Genomic DNA, 24988 nt, shown 5'->3' on the forward strand with positions numbered 1-24988 from the left:
AAAGATAGATGAAAGAAAAATGATCAGGTTTGCACAAACTTTATCATTCTTTAGCTACTTTCTTTCAATACAGTTCACAGATTTGGAATAAGAATTGGAAGTGCTCTTTCAACTAGGGATACTGAGAAACTGGCCTCTGGGTTTCTGCAAGACTTTCAGAATAGATGAAATCTTGGGTCCTGTATTACCAGTATTCAACCTGAGACCTCTTTGCTTCCCTGATACTCTATTTTTCTTGCAATAGCAGAATTAAAATTTTTATTATGTCATATCACCCTTATCAAGATTGCATTTTACTCCCAAAGTTTATGTCTGTGCTTATTTTCCCTCATATTATCAGCAAACGTGAAGGTGGGTAAAAATGCTGATCCTTTATTTTTCAGAAGACACTAAGAAGAAAGAAATCCAGCTCTCCAACTCTCTGCAATATCGCTGTCGGCAGAGAGGAAGTTCTCACTGTCATACAAAAGCAGGCGCGGGAGGGCCACAGAACTGCAGATCCATTGGACCAGCAGTTCGGCATTATGATTGAACTGGGCCAGAATGAGCACAAAATTAAATTGTTGCTCAGGCTAGAACTGCAATTTTACCTAGTAGTATCTGAAAGCAGTTAGTCAGCAGAAACTAATGAGCAAAGATGGTGTTGCAATAGAAGGAGCTCAGCAGAAGGAAGATGAAGGAACAAAGTATTCAGCAGGTATTCTTCCAAACTGAGAGCATAGTTCAGTGGCAAAGTGCATTCTCACCAACCTTATTTTAAGGTTGGTGAGACCAACAGGCAAGGTGTCCAAGTGCAAAAGGTTATGCTCAAATAGGCATATGGGATGTTGCTGTTTAGGCAAGCCCATATGTATGCCTCCTTACAAAAGTATGATCAACTGATTAGAATTTATTCTAATCATGGTTGATTGGAGTTCATTCCTATTATTCTTTTATAACCTGTGGGGGGTGTAGATTGTGTGAACTAGGTTTCTTTTAAATCAAAGAAGCAAAATTACCCTTTAAAGTCATTGAATTAATCTCAGATGGCTAAAGCCAATGCTTTGAAATTCCTCCTCTGAAGTTTTAATTATTTCTCCCAAATGGTATTATCCCATCACAAATATAATGCTGCACTAAAAAGGTTAATCACTTTTTAACCATAGTATAAAATTGTTGGTTTTGAAAAAAGCAACCCCAAAGCAAAACAGTTGAAACATCAAAGCCTTAAGTCACTTTAACTTACAGATGTAATAAAAATACCAAAGTGGTAAACAGCTTTTCCAAGTGGATATTTATCTTTGGAGCCATAAGCCGATTGAGGTGTTTCCCAGATAATCCATTCCTATTTTAAGCACTGATTAGTGCAAATGTTAAGTTAATGCAAACCATGCTTCATCCTTAATTGATCTAGAAGGAAGCCAATCCTATCTAGTGGTTTATCACCTCATTGTCAACTGCAGGTTAAACAACTAGCATTCAAAAGGAGCAATTTATCAGCTCAGTATCTTATGAAGATGTCCACTTTTCAGTTTTCAAGTCTCCCCACCCCCGACCCTGCCAAAAGCTGTTCATAGATCTGTGTTGATTTGTACTGCATTAAGGAGCTTTTCCGATGCATGTCGAAAAGTTTTCCGTTCTCACACTGACTGCCACATCCACTGGGGGAGGACTTGAGAGACAATTCAGAAGTGACAATCCTTCCTGGAGCTTCTTATGTTTAAATAGTAAATGAGAAATGTAACATGATATTTAACAGGTCCCTTGTATTGTTCTTCTTATCACAAGGCCAATTTACCAGCCAAAAGTCTCAGACACTGTGTCTTCTTCCACTCTGTATAACTTTCAGTACATTGGAAAGGTCAAAGCTCTTTGAAATCATTTCCAGGAGAGTCTCATCACTTTCCACTCCACTAATGAACTCTTCTAAAGTCAGTTCACCTAGAATGAAAAGATAAGCGTTAGGAAGTGGTAGAAGTAGAAGTAACTATAAACAGGAGACACTGTCCTGGGATATCATATTTTTCAGCCTCCAAAATCCTCAATGTGAGACAGTGTAGTAACTCTCATCATATAGCTGGAACATTTAGAGCACATCTAGAAGACATGGGAAAGGCAATATGGGAGTGTGAAGGCATGCCTACACTTATAAAATGAAGTTAGTTTATGTTTATATTTTATTGTTAGCAATTGCTAATTAAGTTTTTGATTGGTACTGTATGTGATTGATGTTTTATTATTTTCTAGCAACTGTTAACCTTTTGTAGGATTCCTTTTATTCTACTATTTCTAGTTGATTTGTAAGCTGACCATGGGTCGTAAATAAATATATATATATTTATCGAAAAGAAATTGATGGTAAGCTCATTTGTGCATATCATCTGTTTGAACTCCTCTGGTTTGCTGGATATATATATATATATATATATATATATATATATATATATATGGTTTGCTGGATATATATATATATACACACATACATATGCATATATATATCTCCAGCAAACCAGAGGAGTTCAAACAGTTGATATGCACAAATGAGCTTACCATCAATTTCTTTTCGTGCTGTGCAGGGGTGATCAAACTTCAGATTTCCAAGCATTACCATGATTTTTAAAATATAAACCTGAGATCCATCAACCAGAGCCAAGTGCACAGTAGTGGTCAGAGTGGATCCAGGTGCAAGGCAGAGCCAATTACTTGCATCTTATGAGCCATAAACTGAGCAGAAGACCTCCAGGTTCCCTTCTAAAACTCTATCATCTGTCCTATATAAGTACAAATCTACATCTGAGTTGCTATAGATAAGGGATTCTGATATGAACACTTAATATCAGCCAGCAGGGCTGTACAAAGTCTTGGTCAAAGGAAACCAATTAATAGTTAGATTTTACAGTAAGTAAAGTAAGTAACAGTAAGGCTAAGAAATAAGGAACTAGCACAAGGATCAGCCATGGGAGATAATTTTTTAAACTATTTTATTTAGGAACATAGGAAACTGCCATATACTGAGTCAAACCATTGGTCTATCTAGCAGAGTATCATCTACACTGACTGGCGGTGGCTTCTCCAAGGCTGCAGGCAGGAATCTCTCTCAGCGCTATCTTGAAGAAGCCAGGGAGGGAACTTGGAACCTTCTGATGCTCTTCCCATTCCCTGAGGGGAATATTTTACAGTGCTCACATGTGGTCTCCCATTCAAATGCAACCAGAGCAGACCTTGCTTAGCTAAGTGGACAAGTCACACTTGCTACCACAAGACCAGCTCTCCTCTCTTGCTATTATTAAATGACTGGAAATCAGAGCCCCTTGCTCATCTTCTTCAAAATACTGAGAGATCTGCCAGTAGATTTCAGTTTACATTCTGTCCAGCCCTGCTCCAAGCCAGGCTTCCATATAAGCAGCTTTTAGAGCACTGAAATGACAGCTCCTTTCAGATTACACAGATTCTGTGAGGCTCAGGCCATTCATAGATCTGGCCTGAAAGGGGACTCACTAACCCACACAAGCCATCCTCAGATGGCCATAGGCAAAAAGGCTTTTGCCACCTTTTTACCTTAAAATTTACTCCTCAAATTGTGCTGCCGTAGGCAAATGCCTACTCTGCCTCTCTGTTAATCCACCACTGCTCAGAGAGCCCACTTAAGTTGTTCCAAAAACACTCAGAGTGGCTTCCTGTCTGCTGCTGCACTGCTGAAGCATATGTAGTGCTGCAAGCACTACATATGCGTGGCTGAAGTCTTTCAGCTTGATTGTCCCTGAGGATTAAGACTTAAAGAATGATTAGATGCTTTCCAGAATGATTGAGATACTTGCTAAGACAAGGCCATTTTGTATATATTTATATATGTAATTCATTTTTTATATTTATATCCCACTCTTTCTCCAAGGAGCCCAGAGCAGGAGCCCTAACCAGAGCTCACTCTCCTCTCCTCCACAGCCTCACCAATGACACATTTTATTTTATTTTGATACGAGTGCTCTTATAAAATTGTGATATTAAACTCTAAATAAAAGGAAGGGAAAGGTGGTCTCAACAGCACAATCTGTGCATCTACTTGGAAGTCAATACTCTTGTGTTTAGTGGAGGTTATTCCCAAGAGCATAGGATTGCAGCCAACGCATTACAGAGCAAGGATCAGGCATGGGAAGAAATGTTCTGGAAGTGATTAATTAATGAGCAGCAACAATGTTATTAACAAGCAGCAACAAAGCAGCACTTAAAAGGGGTGGGAAGAATGTTTCACTGGTATCGTGCCACAACAGAAGTGTTATTATTTGTTAAAAGCCAGATTCAGATCAACATCCATTTTTATACCCACACCCATGATAAGCACTTTGGGGAGGTGGGGATAGTGAGAAGGACAACCAACTGGCAACATTCTGCCGTGTGTGTGTGTGTGTGTGTGCGCGCGCAAATGGAAAAAGCAGCATAAGTTCAGAAAAGAACTGTTGGATGTGGAAGCTCTGTTACTGTTCCACTGTGAATCAATGTGGAAACCCCATGGAAAGTAAGTTGGAAAGGTCCTCCATCTGGAAGCACTCTAATTTCACTCCGGTTTAATGTTTCATTATAAGCATATTATAGGGAAATGGGGTGTGCTAACTTAAATGAGATTCACTTTCATGTAATATACTTAGGATTAGGCAGTGTGTTTCTGGTGTAGAAGAAACCTGAGATAGCTTTAAAAGAGAGAAATGGAAATAAATCACACATTCATATTTTGCTTCAATTGCTTTCCAATTAATCTTTTTCTCTGCCATCTGAGCCAACGTTCTGGCTTCTAGAAAGGGGGCACTGTTTATCCTGACCAACTTTATATAGCAGATCACAGACTTTGGGGGACTGTGGGCAAACAATAATAGCTCTGGTAGAAGTGCCTCAGGTGTATCTGTCTGAACACGAACATTTAAAAAGTGCTACCATTAGAAATCATAGCATTTATAGAGCTAGTTGCATGGTGTCATCTGTACTGACTGTTGCAACCCTAAAGTAAGAGAGAATCCAATAATGGTAATTAGTCTTTACGTAGATGAAGGTCTTGGCTATGGTGGAGCAATCACAGGCTTAACATAGATTAGGTAACAGTGAAGTGCCACAGATTTTTCCATACCGTGTGCATAGAACGTGCACGGCCATAGCCTTGTGCTGGGGATGAGCTCTTTTTCCCACCCCCAGCACAGGCTCAAGGAGAGCCCCAATTAGTTGTGGCTACGAGGGGGGTGGGGCTGCGCGTTCTTCGTGCAGCGGCACCTGGCCTCCTTCCTCTTTCAGGCTCTGGCCAGCACAGAACAGGCCTTGGCTGGTCGTCCTTTTGGGTGCCGAGTAGGAAGTTTTTGGCCCCATCGGCAGATTGGCTTAGGCTGAGGGGTCTTTTTCGCCTACTCCGTTCTGTGCATTCCATAGCAGGGTGCGGCAGGAACAGTGCAGGCTGGGTGGAGATACACATGAAATGAGAATGGTGAGCACCCTTGGGCAGTTAGAGTTGGCAATCGATCCCATGAGGCTTGGCGGCTAAGAGAACTTGATTTGCTAGAGAAAATGCTTCAGGGGTTCCCACGCTTCAAAGGCTGCGCGGCTTGGGGTGCTGGAAACCCTGGGAGTTGCCCTGACCCGGACGGGTTGGCAAGGATGGTGATGAAGTGGGCTCAGCCCCGCTTATATCCTGAGCCAGAGTGTGTCGCCATGTAGGGAGCCTTGGTGAGGACCGCAATGTCCAAATCTGGCCTGGTTAGGCCCACACTGTTTAAGGGGTGGAGTTGCTGCTCACAGTTCGCTAATTGTACTATATCAATAAAATCTGGCTCCCTTTACCCAAGCTAATTGTGTCTGAATGCTCCTTGGGACTGGGGTGTGGGGACAACAGCAGAAATACATAAGAAATTATATGGGCGGTTCACTCCCGTCTGGAAGCCACATTCTCCAACTCTAAAGTAAGCCATGGTATCTCAGATGTATAAAGGAAGACTATGGCCATGTGGAAAATATTCTTTGCACATGCTCAGGGCCCCATCTATTACTGGCATACTCTCAGCTTGACTATTGGCAGGAATGAAATATACTTTATATCACACTTTTTGACTGTTCAGTGAGAATTTGTTGTATATACAGCATTTCTATCTACTGTGGAAGTATTCTATCAATGTTAATATCCCTGTGAATCAGTCACTTAGTGAGGCCCACATCTTTTATATAGGATCAATCTTACTGTTACTATTATTTTCATACCACTTTTCAGCAAAAATGTTCTCAAAAAAAGTTCTCAACAAAAGGTTCTTTAAGTAAAAAGAGAGAAGACAGTTCCCTGTCCCCAAATTACTCATAGTCTAAAAAGACACACAAGGCAGAAACCAGTATCAGACCCTGGAGGGATGCTATGCTGGGGCTGAATAGGGCCAGTTGCTCTCCCCTGCTGAATATATGAGAACCACCACTTTGAAAGATGCTTCTTTGTGCAATTAGCAAGGGTATTACTTTAACAATACTATTGTTATTACAAATAGTTTATGAGCTCCTTTGAGACAGGTCACTATTTTCTTATTCCTTTGACTATGTGATCTAGTTTGAGAACATTTTTTTTTTTGCCAAAAATTGGCAGATGAAGATTAATTTTAATAATGATGAAGATGATCTAGCTCTGAAAACACATTTGGAAAAGCTCTCTCCTAAAGTACAATGCTGAGCAAGAGGCAAAACTGCTAGGATTTTGTGAGTCTGGATTAATCATTTGTTACATTATATGAGGAAGGGTTAATTAGGAATGAGGATTTAAAGTGGAATAAGTCATGTGGGTACTTGGCAACTGATTAACAAAGAAATGGCCATAATATTTCCAGTTTAAAGATAAGCTAACATAGTGTTCATTTTCACTAACCTTGCTCTCTGAAAAATACAATATAATTGGTAGATGATTGATTTTAAATTCCAGAGAATTTAAATACTGGAGATTGGAATCTGTTCATTAAACAGGCTGTATTAATTGTTTCAAAAAGACAACTGACTAATATCCAGACTAATGTCACATGTTTCACATGTGCAACAAGGGAGGGACAATTATCACCCTCTTTCTCTCTGAAGCCCTCTGTGCCTCCCCAAAATCTATCTATCTATCTATCTATCTATCTATCTATCTATCTATCTATCTATCTATCTATCTATCCATCTAGCCATCTATCCCCTACCCCTCCAGCACACTACTGCTCAGGGCGGCTCACAACATTAATAAAAAGATACAATGTAAAGGTAAAATAAGACTAATAAAATTAACCAATTTTAAGTTAAACAAGTTAAAACCAGGCTAAAACCACATTTAATATTATATATTTTTGAAAAACATTCCAAATTAAAAGTTATTTTAAAAGCTAAAAACTGAGAACTATAAAAACTAAAAAAACCTAACTAAAGAACCATAAAACTAAAGAACTAAAACACCTAAATATGGCCTAGAGGGTTATGGGACCTTCAGGGAATATTTTCGGGAGGTCTGGGCAGTTGTGGATGGAAGTAAGGAATAGATTAAAATTGCCCTTCCACGGCTGCATGTGTGAAATGTTATGCTGTGATGTAATGGATGTCGGCCACCATCTATATCCTGTGCCTTTTAAACACACCTCTTTTCCCAATAGAAAATCAGTTGTGATGGGCGGGGGAAGTGGGGGAGATTGAACAGAAAAGTAGCTGGATGGGAACGATTAAGCCACCCCTCTCTTGCCATTTCCTCACTCATTTACAGCAATGGAAAATTTACCCATGACTTTGTGTGTCATCTGGTTTGAGCCCTAGCTATGAAGTTCACTATGTGGCCTTTGGATGAAACATTGGGGGTCCAGACAATACTCTGACAGCCTTTTGAAATGCATGGGTGCAGACTTTGGTCATGCACATCTCCCCTCCACCCAAAATGTCATCCCACTACCACTTAATCATGTGAGGTTACATGGAAGTAGTATTAGAAACAAGCACCAAGAGGCAGTTCAGACAAACTTTCCTCTGTGCAATTAAAAGCTGCCGTACCAGCACACCAGGTGGGGTAGGGAGACATCATGTGTGCCCATGTTCTTCCTCTACATGTTTAATGTCCCTGCCATAGTATTGTTTGAACTGTCTCTTTACCTTTCAGTCTAAACTACCTCACAGGGTTGTTATGAGAATAAAAATAGGATAGGCCAAGTGTACTCCAGCCAGTGAAGCTCTTACCCCTGGACTATGGGGCCGACGTCCAGGGCCTCCATACCCCCTGGGGGCCCCCAAATCCTCTTTAGTCTGTCCTGGGTGGTTTGGTTGCCACTGGCCTGCACTGTGCCAGGCTGCCAAATGTGATTGTGACCTGTTGCCGGGTGCTTTAGAGTCAGAGTGGGGAGTGGGGGAAGAAATAAGTGGGATGAGGATATCCCATTAAGTTGCGTGTTGAAATGTTTCTGCTAATGCATATTTGCATAAATAGGCCTATTTTATATTCTTACATTCTTGTGAGTTCAGTTGCTGTTTGTGCCCTGAAAAGCCCACATCTTAAAAATACTGTGTGTGTAGGGGTGTGATGCTTAACTTGCACAAGGGGGGCCTCCAACAGGGGGGTGGGCTCCAAAGGCCTTTAGGTCCAGGCTCCAACATTACCTAAGTGCACCTCTGACTCCTACCATTGGAGGAAGGGTGAGATACAAGTTTATAAGCTACACTGTCCCCTTCCTCTTCCTGACAGTCCACACCCAAAGGGAAGAGGCCACCAGGTATCAAGATTGACTGTACAGTTTGAAGAGTTTTACCAAGGCAGTATATTTGAGTGCTGTCCAAACTTCTGATTTAGGAAACATCCATAATGGCAGCACAAACTAAACGTAACTTCTTTGAGGCAATTACATACGTAGTTGTTTTTAAGGCAGCTGCTGAATGGAAGATTTATTCCAAGATGTTTCAATAAATTATCTTTCTCAGAGAATATTCTCATTGGACTGTCTGGAAGAAATACTTTCTTGCCAAGATCCTAAGCAGACTTTGTGGACGTATCACCAATCCTTCTGCAGAATTCAAATAAAAACCTCTCTATGTTTATTTCAAGAGGAAATACAGCACTTTTTGTAGATCTAGCTAATCTTACCATCACCGTTGATATCTATCTTCTGGAATACCATGTTGGTGAACGCTTCAGGAGACATTTCTTGGTTGCCATTGATGGCCTGAATAGCCTGAAGAAAGACAAATGCAAACATTTCAAAGAGTTGCTGTTCTCCAGCTTGTGAATACAAATAATAGCTTCTGTGCGCTCAACATTTATGGTATGTGGTGGGAGGGAAGTAAGTATGATTTCCAGCAAATCTCCAGTAATGAGGATTGGAAATTAAATTAATACAACAGGGCCTAAAGGATTATAAGTCTAATTTGCACATCACAAAAGGCCTGATCAGTCCATGTGATCTATTCCTTAACACAGCTACATTTTTTACCCAGCCCTAGAGAGTTTGGTCTTTCAGGATCTTCGCTGTGTTCTGTGTCATTTAAAGAAAAGATTATTTTATACAGCTGTATGTACATGGTAAGAAAACTTAAGAAAATGTCCTTATCACAAATAAAATATGGTTGATTCAATCATCCTAATGAAATGAGTATCATGAAATGGTCTTATTTTTTACACACTAACACACTTTTGAGTCTACTTGTGTGCATGTATAAAGGTTGTTTATGCAGGGCAGAAGTGGAACAAAACTACTCTGAAAGTGAACATACAGTCTAGCCAGTGTAGGTTTTAACTATTCATTATAGATGAACAAATGAAGGAAGGGGATTTTAAGACTAAACACTTTCCCCAAGTCAAAACTCTATGCAGGTGGAAAAGAAGCACAATAGGAATAAGGCTGCATCTGGAATGGTACAGTCATGAGTGTGAGTTGTGCCTTTCCTTAATAGTTGAACAAGCTATTTCAAAGAGCCAAATTAGACAAAGGTCTTGTTCACACAGTCATTCAAAACTAGGTTTAATGTGATTTACCAACATTAGCATGATTGTGCCAAGGCAGGAATCTCAGATTAATCTCAGGTCATAAACCACCTTGGCATGGGTTCACATAATCAAGCTAATGTTGATAATCCACATTAAGCCTAGATTAAAACAGCCGTGTGGACCAGGCCATTATAAATTAACACTGAGTGCAGTGGCCATCAGTGTTTCTTGCAATGTCTAACACAAACCATACTTGTACAATGTGACATAATTGTTTTGTGTATCTTCCCAGCTCCCCACCCCTGCCAGTCAATGATGTGACATATGGGCAGGGACATGGCACAGCACACCTATGCCACACATTGTTTTACCAGGAAGAGAAAGAGAAGGGACTCAAAGCTTCCAGGTCCAGTTTGGTCGTAAGAGTAATTGATCAACTAAAGTGTAGGACGATTAAGTGTTTTGACTGTCACTGTGCAAGATGCGTTAGAATAAATGCATCAAGAGCCAGCGTGGTGTAGTGGTTAGAGTGCTGGACTAGGACTGGGGAGACCCGAGTTCAAATCCCCATTCAGCCATGAAACTAGCTGGGTGACTCTGGGCCAGTCACTTCTCTCTCAGCCTAACCTACTTCACAGGGTTGTTGTGAAAGAGAAACTCAAGTATGTAGTACACTGCTCTGGGCTCCTTGGAGGAAGAGCGGGATATAAATGTAATGATGATGATGATGATAGGGATTTTAAACTCAGGGCCAAACTACATGTGATGCCACACAAAAATGACCTACATGATGGACAAGTTTCCAGTGCTGCGCAACTGTGGGTGTGCAGTTTTAAGTGATTGAGCAAATGCCTGCTTGCACAACATTGCTGGGGATGCCTGTCATCATGTGCACAGCAATGTTGGCTGGTGGGCATAATGTTGGACAATGTTGGTAGTGAAATGCAGACTTGGATGGGAGAGGCTGTGAATTGGACTCCAGAGCTGAACTGGGCACAGGGATGGCCCTTCCATAAAAAAGTAAATGAGGTGGTTGCCTCGGGTAGCAGATTACTGGGGCACCAGTTAGGTGGCAAGATGCCCTTCTGCCCCTGCTTTTAAGAAAGGGTGTGAGAAGGAAAGGAGGGTCACACAAAGGGTGGCGTTTGGCACCCTTTTGCAGATGCCCAGAGGCCTTGAGCCACAATTTACTGGAAGAGGGGCACTTATTCTGTTGCCCACAGGTTGTTTTTGAAATCGAAATTGGCTCTCACATTTCCATCCCTATCTGCAGTGGGAGAATATGAAGACCTGTTGTAGAAAGGCTGGGAAAACAGCTGGAAGAGTGCAAAAAATGAGACCACAGAGAAATAGTTAAGCACCCCTTCCTACCCTGCCCCTCCCCAGTGCTGCCAGTGCATTCAAATTCACAGCCCCTAAACCACCATTTTACTTTTAAAAAATCAATCATAAATAATCTGTGGTCACATGTAGCTTGGTCCTTAAAGCGTCCTGGAATACAGGTGATGGGCACAGACCCCAGTGTTCAAAATAGCTGGCCGGGATGCTTCTGCCCTGACTGGCTCCCTGTTTGAACCAAGAGTTTCACCAGGGTGTGGAGCCTCCTGGCGGCGGTGGTGTGTGTGTGTGTGTGTGTGTGTGTGTGTGTGTGTGTGTGTGATCTTGCCCTGAACTCAGGGCAGTCTCCTTGAGCTCCATAATCCCCTCACTCTTCCAGCCCATCAGCAGAAGGATTTGAGTGCTGGTGTGTGTTACCCTTTCACACTTGAAAGAACAGGCGCAATGGCCAACCGCCTGGCTGCAGCTGCTTGCATATAGCAAAGAAAGCATGCTTTCAGCTGCATTCCAGAGTAAAGAAGAGCAGATGCTCATATGCAGGGTAGGGTGGATTTTGCTGATCTCCCCTTCCCTTTGAACCACTCTGTGCCACCGAAAAATATGTTCCTAAGAGTCACACAGCATTCAGGTACATATTTTGTGGGGTCACAAAGCACTTCAGAGGAAAGGGGAAATAAGCTAAAATTGCCCATTTCATCCCTCCATGCAAGTGCCTGCACTGCTATACTCTGAAATGCAACAGCTGCATGTGTGCTTCTTTCTTTGCATATATTCAGGGTTATATGGGTTGTCATCCATTGAGAGAATGTCACTAAACTACAGCCAAAACATCGACTATTTATTTATTTATTATCTATCTATCTAATCAAATTTGCACACCACCCCAAACTTTCATCTCTGGGCGGTTAACAATATTAATGTTAATGTTTAACAATTTATATTATGTTTAATAAGTTTAAATAATTATGTTCCCATAGACTGTTTCACATTTTACACACACACACACACACACACACACACACACACACACACACACAGAGGCCCTACTATATACAACTTTCTTACCGTGAATATGCTTACGAGTTCTTTTTTGTCAATCGTACCATTTCCATCAGCATCATATAGCTTAAAATACCATTTCAATTTCTGGTCAATTTTCCCTCGTATAACCAGATTTATTGCAGCTATAAATTCCAAGAAGTCAATAAAGCCATCCTAAGAAAGAAAAAGATGCATTTTTAACATGTATGGACTTTCACTTATTCTGCCAATAATATTAATAAGTGGGTCATCTTCTGCAAAAAGAATACATGCTTATTTAGTCAGACTGAAAAATAAACAAGCCCATGTCAAAGCGATATTGAACAGGCGTAACACCTAAGGGAAGTCATGTTAAGATTATCTTTGAAATGGAAAACAGGAAAAGAGTGTGTCTCCACATACACTCTCTGAAATCTTTGTTCTTAAGGCTTTTCTACTTAAGCCTTATTCAGACATTATGTTGCACCTAAATCCAAATGTCTGTACACTCACCAATGTATTTGTGTGAATGACTGTGTCTGCTTAATTTTAAAAATGAACCTGAGTACAGACCCCTCAAATGCAGGATGTGTTCAATATAATGTGTGAATAATCACATCTGTTTACAAATCTGTATCTCTGTAAACTGTACATTTATTGTATTAGTTTTGGACATAACATGTGAATAGGGCTTAGATGCAATGTTAAATGTGTTGCTTGGTGAGGGGCTTAATTTTATTTTAAAACTGCACTCACTAGGGAGCTCAGTCTGGATTGGGACCATGGTGGGGAGGGAGGGGGTGTTTAGAGTAAAATCCCCTCTGCAAGAGTGCCATTGCAAAAATAAAGAAATGGCAGTACTGTTGTGGGCATATCTAGGACTTCTGTTGCAGTGATACATTTCCTGCAGAGTATGCAGGAAATGGAATTCTCCCCCCAGATAGCACAACTATTGCTATGGCCTTTGTCACACAGAACATGGTTGTACTGCACAAGTGTCATGGACACATGTTAAGTATTGTGATCTGAATGGTGATGAGCAGTGCAATTCCCTACACTCTCCCATAACTGCACTATTTTGAGACTCAATTATTTTTAAACTGATAAAAGTCGAGATCTCCTTCAGAGTTCTTATCTATCCTTAAAAAAAAAAAAATAAGGCAGTGATTACCAGAAAGGTTATTCCTTGCTGCTGCAGTGGAAGTATCCATTACAAAAAACACAGAGCATCCCCCAGAAATAGCCCCATGTCAAGTTTCTTGCACACTCCATACCATTAGTTCAACTTACTCTGGCTAGCAGTGTTGTTATGCTGCATATTTTCCTACTTCTACAGCAGCAACCAATGCATGGGATAAATTGAATTAGATTTTAGAGAGGGTGACGGTGGGCCAGGCGGCGGGATCGCTGAGGGCTATCCTTTCAGCAGCAGTTGTGTGTTTCTTGAGATATCATTGTGCTATCCTATTTATTCTGTTTAGAACTAATTGTTCATTCTTTCTAATATCTACACCTCTTTGTGAAACTTTTGTTGAAAAGTAGTATGTAAATATGCGAAATAAATAAATAAACAAACAAATAAATAAATAAATAGTAGTGGTAGTAATTGTTTCGACAGAGCTTGCACTTACAACTCCTTAAAGTTACTAACCCTTTCATGGCTCTGTGACTGCTTCTGGGACATCTGTTGCTATCAACATCAGGCAATGGGGTGTTCAAACATACAAAACACACCATCACTTGGGAATTCCTAGCAAACATCCCAAACTCTGCAGCAAAAGAATACAGATTCATCAAAGCAACTTGAAAGTAATTTTACCAGCATATATTACGCATATAAAATTGAATATGCAAAATAACGTAATTACATAGTAAGGTCTTCCATACAACCTTAGCTGCTGAGGCTGGGGAGGGCTTGGGGAAGGCAGGAACTTGCCTGCCTTCCCCGCACATGGTCCTTGCCACTCACACACAACTGGCACATGAGCATGCCCAGAGAGGCGTGGAGGATGGGGTATTCCGCCTGTGTCCGCCAGGATCCCACAATGCACACCGAGTGTGGTACATTGGTAGATTCCCCCACTGTCAGGCTGCTCCTTCTGCCCAGCTCTACAACCGGGTGGTGAGGTAGGAGGGCACGCACATACTTCACTTTTAGCCTGAGAACAAAACTCAGGCTACCCAGCGGAGGAACGCTGCGATCAGTCCCAATCCCGGCAGTTCTTCTGACCAGCCCTATACTGGCTAGCACTGTCCTACCCAAGTAAGGCTGGTCAAGGAGAACATCTATACATGAGAACAACATCTATAAATCCAAGCAAGATGGAGGTGCTCATTGTAGGGGTTCAGAATCTGAGGGATGAGTTAGATCTTCCTGTGCTGGATGGGGTTACTCTCCCCCAGAAAGAGCAGGTACGCAGTTTGAGAGTACTCCTGGACCCAGGCCTCACCCTGGTGTCTCAGGTGGAGGCTATGGCCAGGAGTGTTTTCTATCAGCTTCAGCTGATTCGACAGCTGCGTCCATTCCTTGAAGAGGACAACCTCAAAACAGTGGTGCATCAGCTGGTAACTTCCCGGCTTGACTACTGCAATGCGCTCTACATGGGGCTGCCTTTGTACGTAGTCCAGAAACTTCAGATAGTTCAAAATGTGGCCACAGGATTGGTCTCTGGGGCAACCCGTAGAGACCATATTATGCCTATTTTAAAACAGCTGCACTAGCTGCTGATATGTTTCCGGGCAAAATACAAAGTGCTGGTTATTACCTTTAAAGTCCTGAACAGCTTAGGTCCAGGTTATATTAGAGAGTACCTTCTTCTGCATAATCCTCACTGCACATTAAGGTCATCTGAGGAGGTCTGTCTCCAGCTACCACCGGTGTGTCTAGTGGTGACTCAAGAGGCTGGACTTCTCTGTAGCCGCTCCTGGGCTGTGGAATGCACTCCCAGCAGAAATCCGCAATTTGAATTCTTTATTGGCCTTCAGGGGAGCCCTCAAAACCTATTTGTTTGGCCTGGCCTTCCAGGGTTTTAAATTGTTGTAAATGGCTTAAATGTTTTAACCTGGTTTTTAAACTGTTTTGAATGTTCTAATTGTTATTGTTTTATGGGGTTTTATAATCTCTGTTTTTAACTGTTAAATTATTTTAATTGTTTTGTTTTAATGTAAACCACCCTGAGCCATTTTGGAAGGGTGGTATAGAAATTGAATGCATGCATGCTTGTAAAGAACATACATAGGTTTAATTTCAAATATTGTTTGTTGGCAAAGCAGGCTTTTAATGAAATTCAGATGAATCACAAGTGATGACTGTAATTAAACTTTACTCTAAACTTACGGTACATGAAATTTTAAAAAGAGAACTTAGTAAAACTAATCATGTTAGGGGAGAGAGAGGAAGTCTACTCTTGGAATGCAAGAACTGATTAACATATCCCCAGTTGCTAGACAACCTTTCCCCTCTCTCCAAGAGCTTTGCTACTTGTATAGCTAATTTTTAACACTTTCCTTTCTGAGTGAGAATAATCTTCTGGCATTGCTCTTTCAACAGGTCTGGTAAAGCGCTTATAAGCAACTTCAGTGCTTGTAAGCAACTGATATAATGGTGGTGCTTAATAAACTTACATAGCAGGGGTGTGTGTGTGTGCGCACGCACGCACACGTGCGGGATCCCAGTCAAGGTTGAAATCATGGTAAATGGGGTATTTAAATAATTTCATCATGTTGTGGTCCAGATGAAAATATCTCTCTCTCTCTCTCTCTCTCTCTCTCTCTCTCTCTCTCACACACACACACACACACACATACAGAGCTATATCCTGTGGGAGAGAAGCTCTCAGAGGAATTGTGCCCTAAATATTGCAACTGCTATATCCTAGTTCACATTCTGCAGCTATCAGGGGGGAAACCCTGTATAGTGGCTACAAAATATTGTTGCCACAGCTCAATTTCATAGACCTGCAAAACTCACTGTCCTTGTACATAGTAATCAGAGAGGACTCTGCCCATGGGACGTGGAGGGCATTTGGACATTATGCAATGGTTAGGTAATAAGCACTGAAAGCTTAACAAGACCATTAGCTTTTTATAATTAGAACCGTGTTGATAATCCTGAGAATTCTTTAAGGGGATCCACAAGCAACCAGCTTTTCTTTAATTTTGAGATAGTCATAATGTCATGCTGAAAAGAAAGAGTTAAAATACCAGCGTTTTTCTTTGGGTGTCAAGCTACTTTAGTAATCTTTGCATACAGATCATACTGTGACTGTGAAAGCCCATGGCCTTATCCTGCAATATGCAGAGGACTTTTGTTTGTTTATTTGTCTGGAACAGCAATTCTCTTGCACCTTATGAGCAATTGCTTCTGAGCAGTCCCAATGAAATTAAAATGACAAGTTTGGCATTGTCTATCTTGTCCATTTAATTTCAATGGGACTACTTTGAGTAATTTCCCTTATGTCAGTCATTGAGTTGTCAACCCTTCAGGACTGGCCGGGTCTCCAAGAATCAACATCAGTGTCTACTACTGAAAACAATCCTGGGGACTGAATTGCATGATATTATTAAACATATATATTGGGGGGGTGGGAAGTCTTCAGGAATAGCTTCAGTAAGAGTTGGCAACCCTAATTTGTGTCTCACATTGTAATTAAGTCAGTAATTTAAATACAGGGGCATAGCAAGCCCTGTGACGGCCTATGTTCTGTGCCATCCATCACCCCCCTGCTGCTTGTATGTGGGGGCTGGTGCTAGCCCCTCCATGCCACCCCTACCTCGCCACCTCCTTCCTCCTCCACCTCCTTTCCCTATCGCTGCTGCCTCTGCCATGCCATTACCCGACCGGCTGTTGTGACAGCAAGCAGTAGGATGCAATGTTTCCTGTCTTGTGCCACCACCAATAGAGGAGACATTCCACTCCCTCACTTGCTGCTCTAAGAGACTGCTGGGTGGCAGCCAATTCCCAGCAGTCTCTTGGAATGGCAAGTGAGGGGATGGGTCGTTTCTCCTCTCACTAGAGTGAGAAAGGAAACATTGCCCCACTTGGCACCACAACAGTTGGTTGGGTAATAGTGGGGATGGCAAGAGAAGGAGGAAGTGGAGAATGGAGGTGGTAGCGGTTGTGGGAGGGAGGGCTTGCGCAGGCCAAGCAGACAGCCGGTTTGCCACAGCAGAGGCAAGTTCCTGGGGGCCAGTGTTCACAGGACACATGTGGACACTGGAAGCTACGCCCCTGAAAACAGCCTTAAAATGCATCCCCATTAAATGCTGAGATTAGAGGAAAAGAGACATTCACAGACTATGTAACCAGAAACACGAACAGAAGAATTACATGTTGCACAATTCCAAATATATGTGGCTTGGCAATTAACTTGGTCTTTCCAGACAAAACTCAATCACCACTACCCACGGGGCTGCCACAGCCAAGCTGCTGATTCTGTTCCTGAGGGAAAGTGTCACACAGCCTGGCTGAATTGTGTGTTCCATTTGTTCAAACTGCGCTTGCCGACAAAAGTAAAAATGTACTGGTTTTGACCATTGCAATTTTAAGGCAAAATTGAAATTTAAGATACCATTATTTTATACAAGAAAATAGACTGAGATATGGTTTGCCTTGCTTCTTGCCTGGGCAGGACTATGCTTTATGAAGTGATTCCTATATCATAGCAAATAATTTCCTGTATCTGTAAGAAAGGAAGAAAGCTAAATCACAACTGCACAAGGATTATAAATCTGCCAGTCTAGAAGAGCGAGGTACAGTATTTCAAACTCAGGGCTTAGACCATTAAGCCACCACCTCTGCCATTTAAAACATTTATTCTGAAACTTCAATAAGATAGTAAGGTAAAGTGTGGCATCAAGTCGATTTTGACTCCTGGTGCCCACAGAGCCCTGTGGTTTTCTTTGGTAGAATACAAGAGCGGTTTACCATTGCCTCCCCCCCGTGCAGTATAAGATGATGCCTTTCAGCATCTTCCTATATCGCTGCTGCCCGATATAATAGTCGCAGTGGAGATTTGAACAGGCAACCTTCTGCTTGTTAGTCAAGCATTTCCCCACTGTGTAGGAAGAGGTTAAAACTGGGTCTGGCCAAGTGCTGGATTCCAACAGCTTAGAAAAGGTAATCCTCCTGAAGTTTATGAACTAAACTTATCCAGAGAAGCAGGTATATGGGTAAATGTAAAAATTCCATAGGGTGGTAACTTCTAGGTTTATTGAGACTTGTACCATCTATCTTTGTTGCCAATTTATGGAACCATGTTGGCGGGGGGTGGGGGGAATTATAAATCCAGGGGAAATGTAACACAGTACTTTGTTTTATTAATCTAAGGTGCCGTGTATTCAAATAGCCTTAAAATGTGAAGAAGGCATACATTTGGCTATTACATTTATATATACAAAAAGATCAGTTCAGGCCAAAAAAACCATTACAAAATTTAAGTCTATTCAATTTAACTGAAGGGTCTAAATTCCAAGCTATGAACTTACCATGTGAAGGTAATACCTGTACCTTGATGAGAATCCCTCCCATTCCCTGCTTATCTACTCTTATCCTGCTGGGAAATGAGAAAAGAGCTGGCTTGGCTCTGGAAAAGGATAAATGAAAATACGACAGGCAAATCGAGAAATCTCATCAGAGCTGGGCTACAAATCTGCTTGGAGGTCTGGCTTGCATTCTGTGCAAGGGGACATGGGCATTTTGAGCACTGCCCTTGTGTCTGCTGCACTATGTAAAGAGCTGCAAGGAGGCTGTGACTCCAGGCAGTAGTGCTCAGTGGTAAGGGCCCGGCACTGCAGGACATGCTGCCTATTATATCCAATGGGCAGTGTATCATGCAGCTTCGTTCACAGAGCCCTTACCACCAAGCACTGCTGCCAGGATATAAGTACTGCTGCCAGGGGCATAGCGAGATCCCCGGGGGCCCAGGGACAAAATCTTTGAAGGGCCCCCCCATCACACACACGTGCCCCAAGCCACTCTCCCTGTATCTGACATCAGATGCAAGGAGTGTGGCAACAAACATCTCGCCTCCATCGCCGCCTTTGTTGTGATGGTGGCAGGCATGGTGGCTGGGGCATGTGACTTCCATAGTCAGAACTGCGCAGGTGCACAGTTCAGCTGGCCGGGAAGGGAGAGCGAGGCATGTTAGCTGGCCGGAAAGGAGAGGAAAAGTTCGGCCCAGCCACAGTGCCTGCCGCTGCTGCAAGGGGGCAAAGATAAGAAGCAGCTGTGGGGCAGGGGTGTGGTGGGGCAAGGGCAGGGGTGGTCCGGTCTGCTTGGGCCCTCTGACTCCCTGGGCCCAGGGACATTTGTCCCTGTTTATCCAATAGGTGCTACGCCAATGGCTGCTGTGCTCTAGAAGACTCCTCAGAGCTGTTTGCACATGCGGAGGTGATGTAGGCAGCGCTCAAGCTGCCCATGTCCTCTTGCTCAGTATGAAAGCCACTATTTCTACAGGCTATATGGAGTGGGCTTCTCCTTGATCCCACTGATGGTAACAGAGTTCAACCTTCATTGGATTGCAGGGACAGAATGCAAAAGGTGGTATAGCAGTTAGAAGTATGATGGTAGTTTAAAAGATTCTGCGGAAACACTGGTTAGTTTGTTTATTGAAGTATTAGCAGAGACTAATGATGGATTGAGAACTGCAAACAGGGAAGGTCAAATGTCAATATGAAACCATCTGTTTAAAGAGAAAAACTGGACAGAAGTATCCCTTTTAGCAGAGCTTTAGTTAGGACACTGGCATAAAGAGAGGAGACAAACTGTATTGAAAGATTGGCAACTTCAGTACTGTATGTATTTTGTTAGCTTCCCTCCCCAAAGGAAAAGATACGTCCCCCCCCCCCGCATCCTCTAGTCATTCCACCCCTTTCATTGTGGTGAAAAAAGAAAATAAACTGCAGCATGCATGAGTAGGAACATAGGAAACTGCTATACACTGAGTCAGACCATTGGTCTATCTAGCTCAGTATTGTCTTCACAGACTGGCAGCGGCTTCTCCAAGGTTGCAGGCAGGAATCTCTCTCAGTCCTGTCTTGGAGAAGTCAGGTCATTTCCCTAATGTGTGGGAATTTAAATAGAGTGCTCCAGTGTATCTTTCCCCCCCCGCCATATCATATTTGGATCTTAGGCATTTTCAGACCAACACTATGGGCGAAATGGAAATTCATGGAGCCATAACTCCAACATCCAAATATATAAAGAGAGGAGTACATCGAACATGTGTAAGTTCTGATCATGCAATCTGCAGCCTGCAAAACTGGAAGGAAGACTGCCCATAAAAAGCAAATGGACCTTGGGCTATGCATCCACAGCACTTGTGTAGATAGTTCCTCAAACACATGGGGATGGATGAGGAGGCCCCAACAACTATGACCCTGACCCACTTGCATTAATCTGTACACAGAATGAATATTTGCGGAGTTTTCTTGCTATAAAAACCACAACTCATAAACAGTGTTTCTTGCATTAAGGTTTCACAGATGTTGTTGACTAAACTCCTAGCATCTCCAGCTGCAAAGGACTTTGGCTGGGAATTATGGGAGTTGTAGTCAACAGTGTCCGAGAATCCCTGTTACTGGGAACACTGATCATAGACCTATTTCAGACTTATGATACAAGTCTAACTAAAGAGAGGAAGATGAGATGCAAGAGAGTGAATACAAACAGAAGCAGAGGAAAGTGAGGCAGCATTCACATGTGACATGAAATGGTTAATTTTTCAAACCATGAATAGCATTGCAGAAGTTGTCCAACTGCAGCCCGGCAACCTCTGTTTTCAGGGCAAGGGAGCCCCTGCCTCTTCCTGGTCCACTGAGTTTGCATCCCAGCAAGCTACATAGTGCTCACATCACCAGACTGTGAAGAAAGTCTGCAGGGCGTAAGCCATTGGCCACAATCTTCAAAGGGGCATGCCAAGCACTTTTTGGAATGGCCTGGCTTTTCAGAATGGACTGGCTGCCCTCAGCAGGGAAAGGGCATTTCAGTCCCTTTAAATACCATGCAAGCCCTTCATCTGACAGTGATTGCACTGCCGCCCTCGTAAGAGCCCAGCAACAAAACAGTCTCACACAAGCACCATTTCTGGCAGCAGGAGGATGCTGAGAGGAGCTATTTTTCTGTTTCTCCAGGAAGGGGACATGATGACTTCCTAGGAGGCAATATGCATATGAGGAAGGGCAAAGGATCCTGGGGTCTGGCCCGCTGTGACCAAAGATGCTCTTGTGATAGCTCACCTCAGCAAAGCAGTCCATGGAGACCAAACCACATTCCTGTTCCCATGTCGACTTACTGCCTGGGGATTAGCCCTCTCGTGAGAGGTCCAGTCTACTGGGGAGGACCTTAGGCTCAAAAATTTTGGTCTTCTTTTGAACTGAGTGTTCGTGAGTTGAGCCAACCAAAAAAAGGGGACCCTCCTTGTGTGGGGCCCCACGGTCTCTCTGGTTAATGACAGAACTTTTGAGCAGTGATTTCCTCCTCTCTGTGGAAGCTTTTGATTCTCTCAAATAAGAATTTGACTCTCCATGTGTCCTGGCGCTGCCGGGTGGGCAGACTGGGGAAACACTGGGACCAGGGACAGATCTTGTGAAGGTTGCGGATGCGAAGGTTGCGGACATCACACAGTGTCTAGATAGGCTGTCAGGCAGTGCTGAGGAGAAGTAATCTGTTGTGGTGACCAGCCACAACATGTTGCCACCAACCATGTTGGGAATTGCAGTCAGGAGGTCCTGGGACCCCAATTTGGGCTGCAAAGTAACAGATTGAAGTCAAGGACACCTAAGGTAGCATTCTCAGAAATGTAAGGCCAGCGAGACATGGTCTCATGTGTGGATGAGACAGTGGTGCTGGAGGAGGGGTTAAGATTTGTTAGGCACTGGGATATATTTTGGGAGAAGTCGAGGAATAGGCTCCAATTGTATCAAGATGGAACCAGACTGCTGGCACTTAAAATAAAAAGGTTGCAGATCAGCTTTTGAAATGAGGATGGCCGACAGGAGCTGGGCAGTATCTGGTTTGGCAAATGCCATCACTTAAGGTGAGAAGGTGTAAATTATTCAGATAAAACAGAAGGGGACAGAGTAGAACCGGATAAAAAGCAGACAGAAGGATGTGCTAGCCAGTCAAAGACATCAAATGGCCAAAAGAAAGATTCAGCATATAGGTGCTCATATGTCAATGCCAGAAGCCTCCAAGTCAAGATGGACACGCTGGAGTGCTCGGTTGCTAATGAAAACCAGGGCTGTCCTTAGGGCATGGCAAGGAGGGCGACCACTCCGGGCTCCGCTCTTTTAACTCCCATTAGAATTAACTGGAAGGAGGCCCCACACTAACTGATTTGTCCCGGGCAATCCCACCAGGGCTCTCTAAGGACGGCCCTGATGAAAATATAGATATAGTGGGCAAAACAGAAACATGGTAGAACAGTGAGAACCAGTGGGACCAGTTATTCCTGGATATAAATTCTATAGAAAAGACAGGGAGGGATGACTTGGAGGTGGAGTACCACTGTATATTAAAGAAGGGATAGAATCTCACAAGCTAGAAAACCTAGGAAGGCCAGAGTGCTCCACAGAAACTGTGTGGGTGACAATATGAGGCCTGAAAGGAAATATGCTACTAGGGACATACTATCACCCTTCTGATCAAAACATTGACAGTGACTGGGAATTGCAGAAGGAAATCAGGGAGGCATCGGAGACAGAGCTGTACTAATGGGTGACTTCAATTACCCACACATAGACTGGGTAAATTCACAGTCAGGTAATGAAAGATAGGCCAAATTTCTAGATACACTGAATGACTGTGCCCTAGAACAGTTGGTCATGGAACCAACCAGAGAGAAGGCTAGACAGGACTTAATCCTGAGTGGTGTACAGGACCTGGTATGAGATGGAAGTGTCATGGAACGTTAAGGGAACAGTGACCATAGTGTGATCACATTCAACATACATAAGAACAGCCCTGCTGGATCAGGCCCAAGACGCATCTAGTCCAGCATCCTGTTTCACACAGTGGCCCACCAGATGCCACTGGGAACAGTGTTCCCTCTAAGGTGTGCGCATGTGTGAGCACTCACACATTTTTTGATGTTCACTCAGTTAATTTTAGATCCCACTCAGGTTGAGTCAGGAAGGCCCCAGCCTGAATGCATATGTGCACACACTGCCTTGATACTGCCACCCAGAACAAATCTAATTCCACACACAGATGAAAAAAAATTAGAGATAACACTGGCTGGGAAGCCCACAGGCAGAAGATGAGGGCATGTCCTCTCCCCTGCTGTTACTGCCCTGCAACTGGTATCCAGGTCATCCTGCCTCTGAAGCTGGAGGTGGGCTATGTGAGGAGAGAATCACATGTGAGGAGAGAATAACAAAGGAAGTCTAACACAGGCACTTTGAATTTTAGAAGAGGAAACTTCTCAAAAATGAGGAGTTTGGTGAAAAGGAAACTGAAAAGGAAAACCAGGAGAGTCACTTCACTACAGAATGCATCAAATTTATTTAAAACCACAATACTAGAAGCCCAGTTAGAATGTATACAAAAAAGGAGGAAAGGTACCACTAAGTCCGGTAGGAAGCCAGCATAGCTAACAAGTAATGTCAAGAAAGTTATAAAAGGGGAAGAAGACTTCCTTCAGAAACTGGAATGCCCGCCCAAATGAAGAGAACAGAAAGGTACACAAGATAATGGCAAAAGAATTGGAAGGAGACAATAAGGGAGGCAAAAAGAGAATTTGAGGAACATTTAGACAAAAGCTTCAAGGGGGGAACAAAAAACTTATTAAAATACATCAGAAGCAGGAAATCTGCCAGGAAGGTGGTTGGACAGTTAGATGATGAGGGAGTGAAAGGGATTATTAAGGAGGATATGGAGATTGCAGAGAAGCTAAATGAGTCCTTTGCTACTGTCTTCACGGCAGAAGATACTGAGCACATACCTTTGCCTGAACTGAGCTTCTTGGGGAGAGAGCCTAAAGAACTGAGTCAGATAGAGGTGACAGGATATGACGGTCTAAACTGTCTAGAAAAATTACAAATTAACAAATCACCAGGGCCAGAAGACACCCACCTAAGAGTTTCTTAAAGAACTCAAAGGTGAGATTACCGACCTCCTTGAAAAATACACAATGTATCCCTACAATCAGGCTCTGTACCAGAGAACTGGAAAGTAGCCAATGTAACACCGATTTTCAAAAAGGGATCCAGGGGTGATCTGGGAAATTACAGGCCAGTTAGCTTAACATCTGTTACAGGCGAATTGATGGAAAGCATTCTCAAGGATAAAAAATTTAAACATATAGAAGAATAGGCCCTGCTGAAGGAGAACCAGCATAGTTTCTGCATAGGTGAATATTGAGCACTAACCTTTTGGAGTTCTTTGAGAGTGTCATCAGGTGCGTGTGTTGTGAACTATACCTGGTTTCGCACTCTGTAAATGCTCAGAGGGAAAGAGGCAAAGTCACGTCATACACAAACTGAATTGGTTCTTGGAGATGGTGACCATGTAAGGTCTGGGTGCGCAAACAGTGATAGAGAGAGACACACTCAGAAAGTTCAATAGGCTTTATTATAAAAAGTTGCTCATCAGGATATAATAATCCACATTAAAAACATGTTTCCGATTCAAGGTGTAGTGTAACGTGCCTAACTAACATATGTGTGTGTATTAAATCTTCCTAGAGCCTAATATAATTCAGATATAGACGGAAA

The 24988-nt window shown here is 42.7% G+C and overlaps 1 protein-coding gene across 1 annotated transcript in view; it reads right to left on the reverse strand.

Moving 5' to 3' along the window:
• Positions 1 to 1714: 1714 nt before the first annotated feature.
• Positions 1715 to 24988, reverse strand: part of GUCA1C (guanylate cyclase activator 1C) — a 47888-nt gene continuing 24614 nt past the window's right edge. Inside the window, exons 2-4 of the mRNA XM_053310026.1 lie at positions 12320 to 12469; positions 9077 to 9164; positions 1715 to 1920 (exon numbers count right to left, since the gene is read on the reverse strand). Coding sequence (XP_053166001.1) covers positions 1790 to 1920; positions 9077 to 9164; positions 12320 to 12469 — 369 coding nt within the window. The 3' untranslated portion in view covers positions 1715 to 1789. The remainder of the gene's footprint in view (positions 1921 to 9076; positions 9165 to 12319; positions 12470 to 24988) is intronic.

This window comes from Hemicordylus capensis, chromosome 3 (assembly GCF_027244095.1).
Source record: "Hemicordylus capensis ecotype Gifberg chromosome 3, rHemCap1.1.pri, whole genome shotgun sequence".
NCBI classification, from domain to species: domain Eukaryota; kingdom Metazoa; phylum Chordata; class Lepidosauria; order Squamata; family Cordylidae; genus Hemicordylus; species Hemicordylus capensis.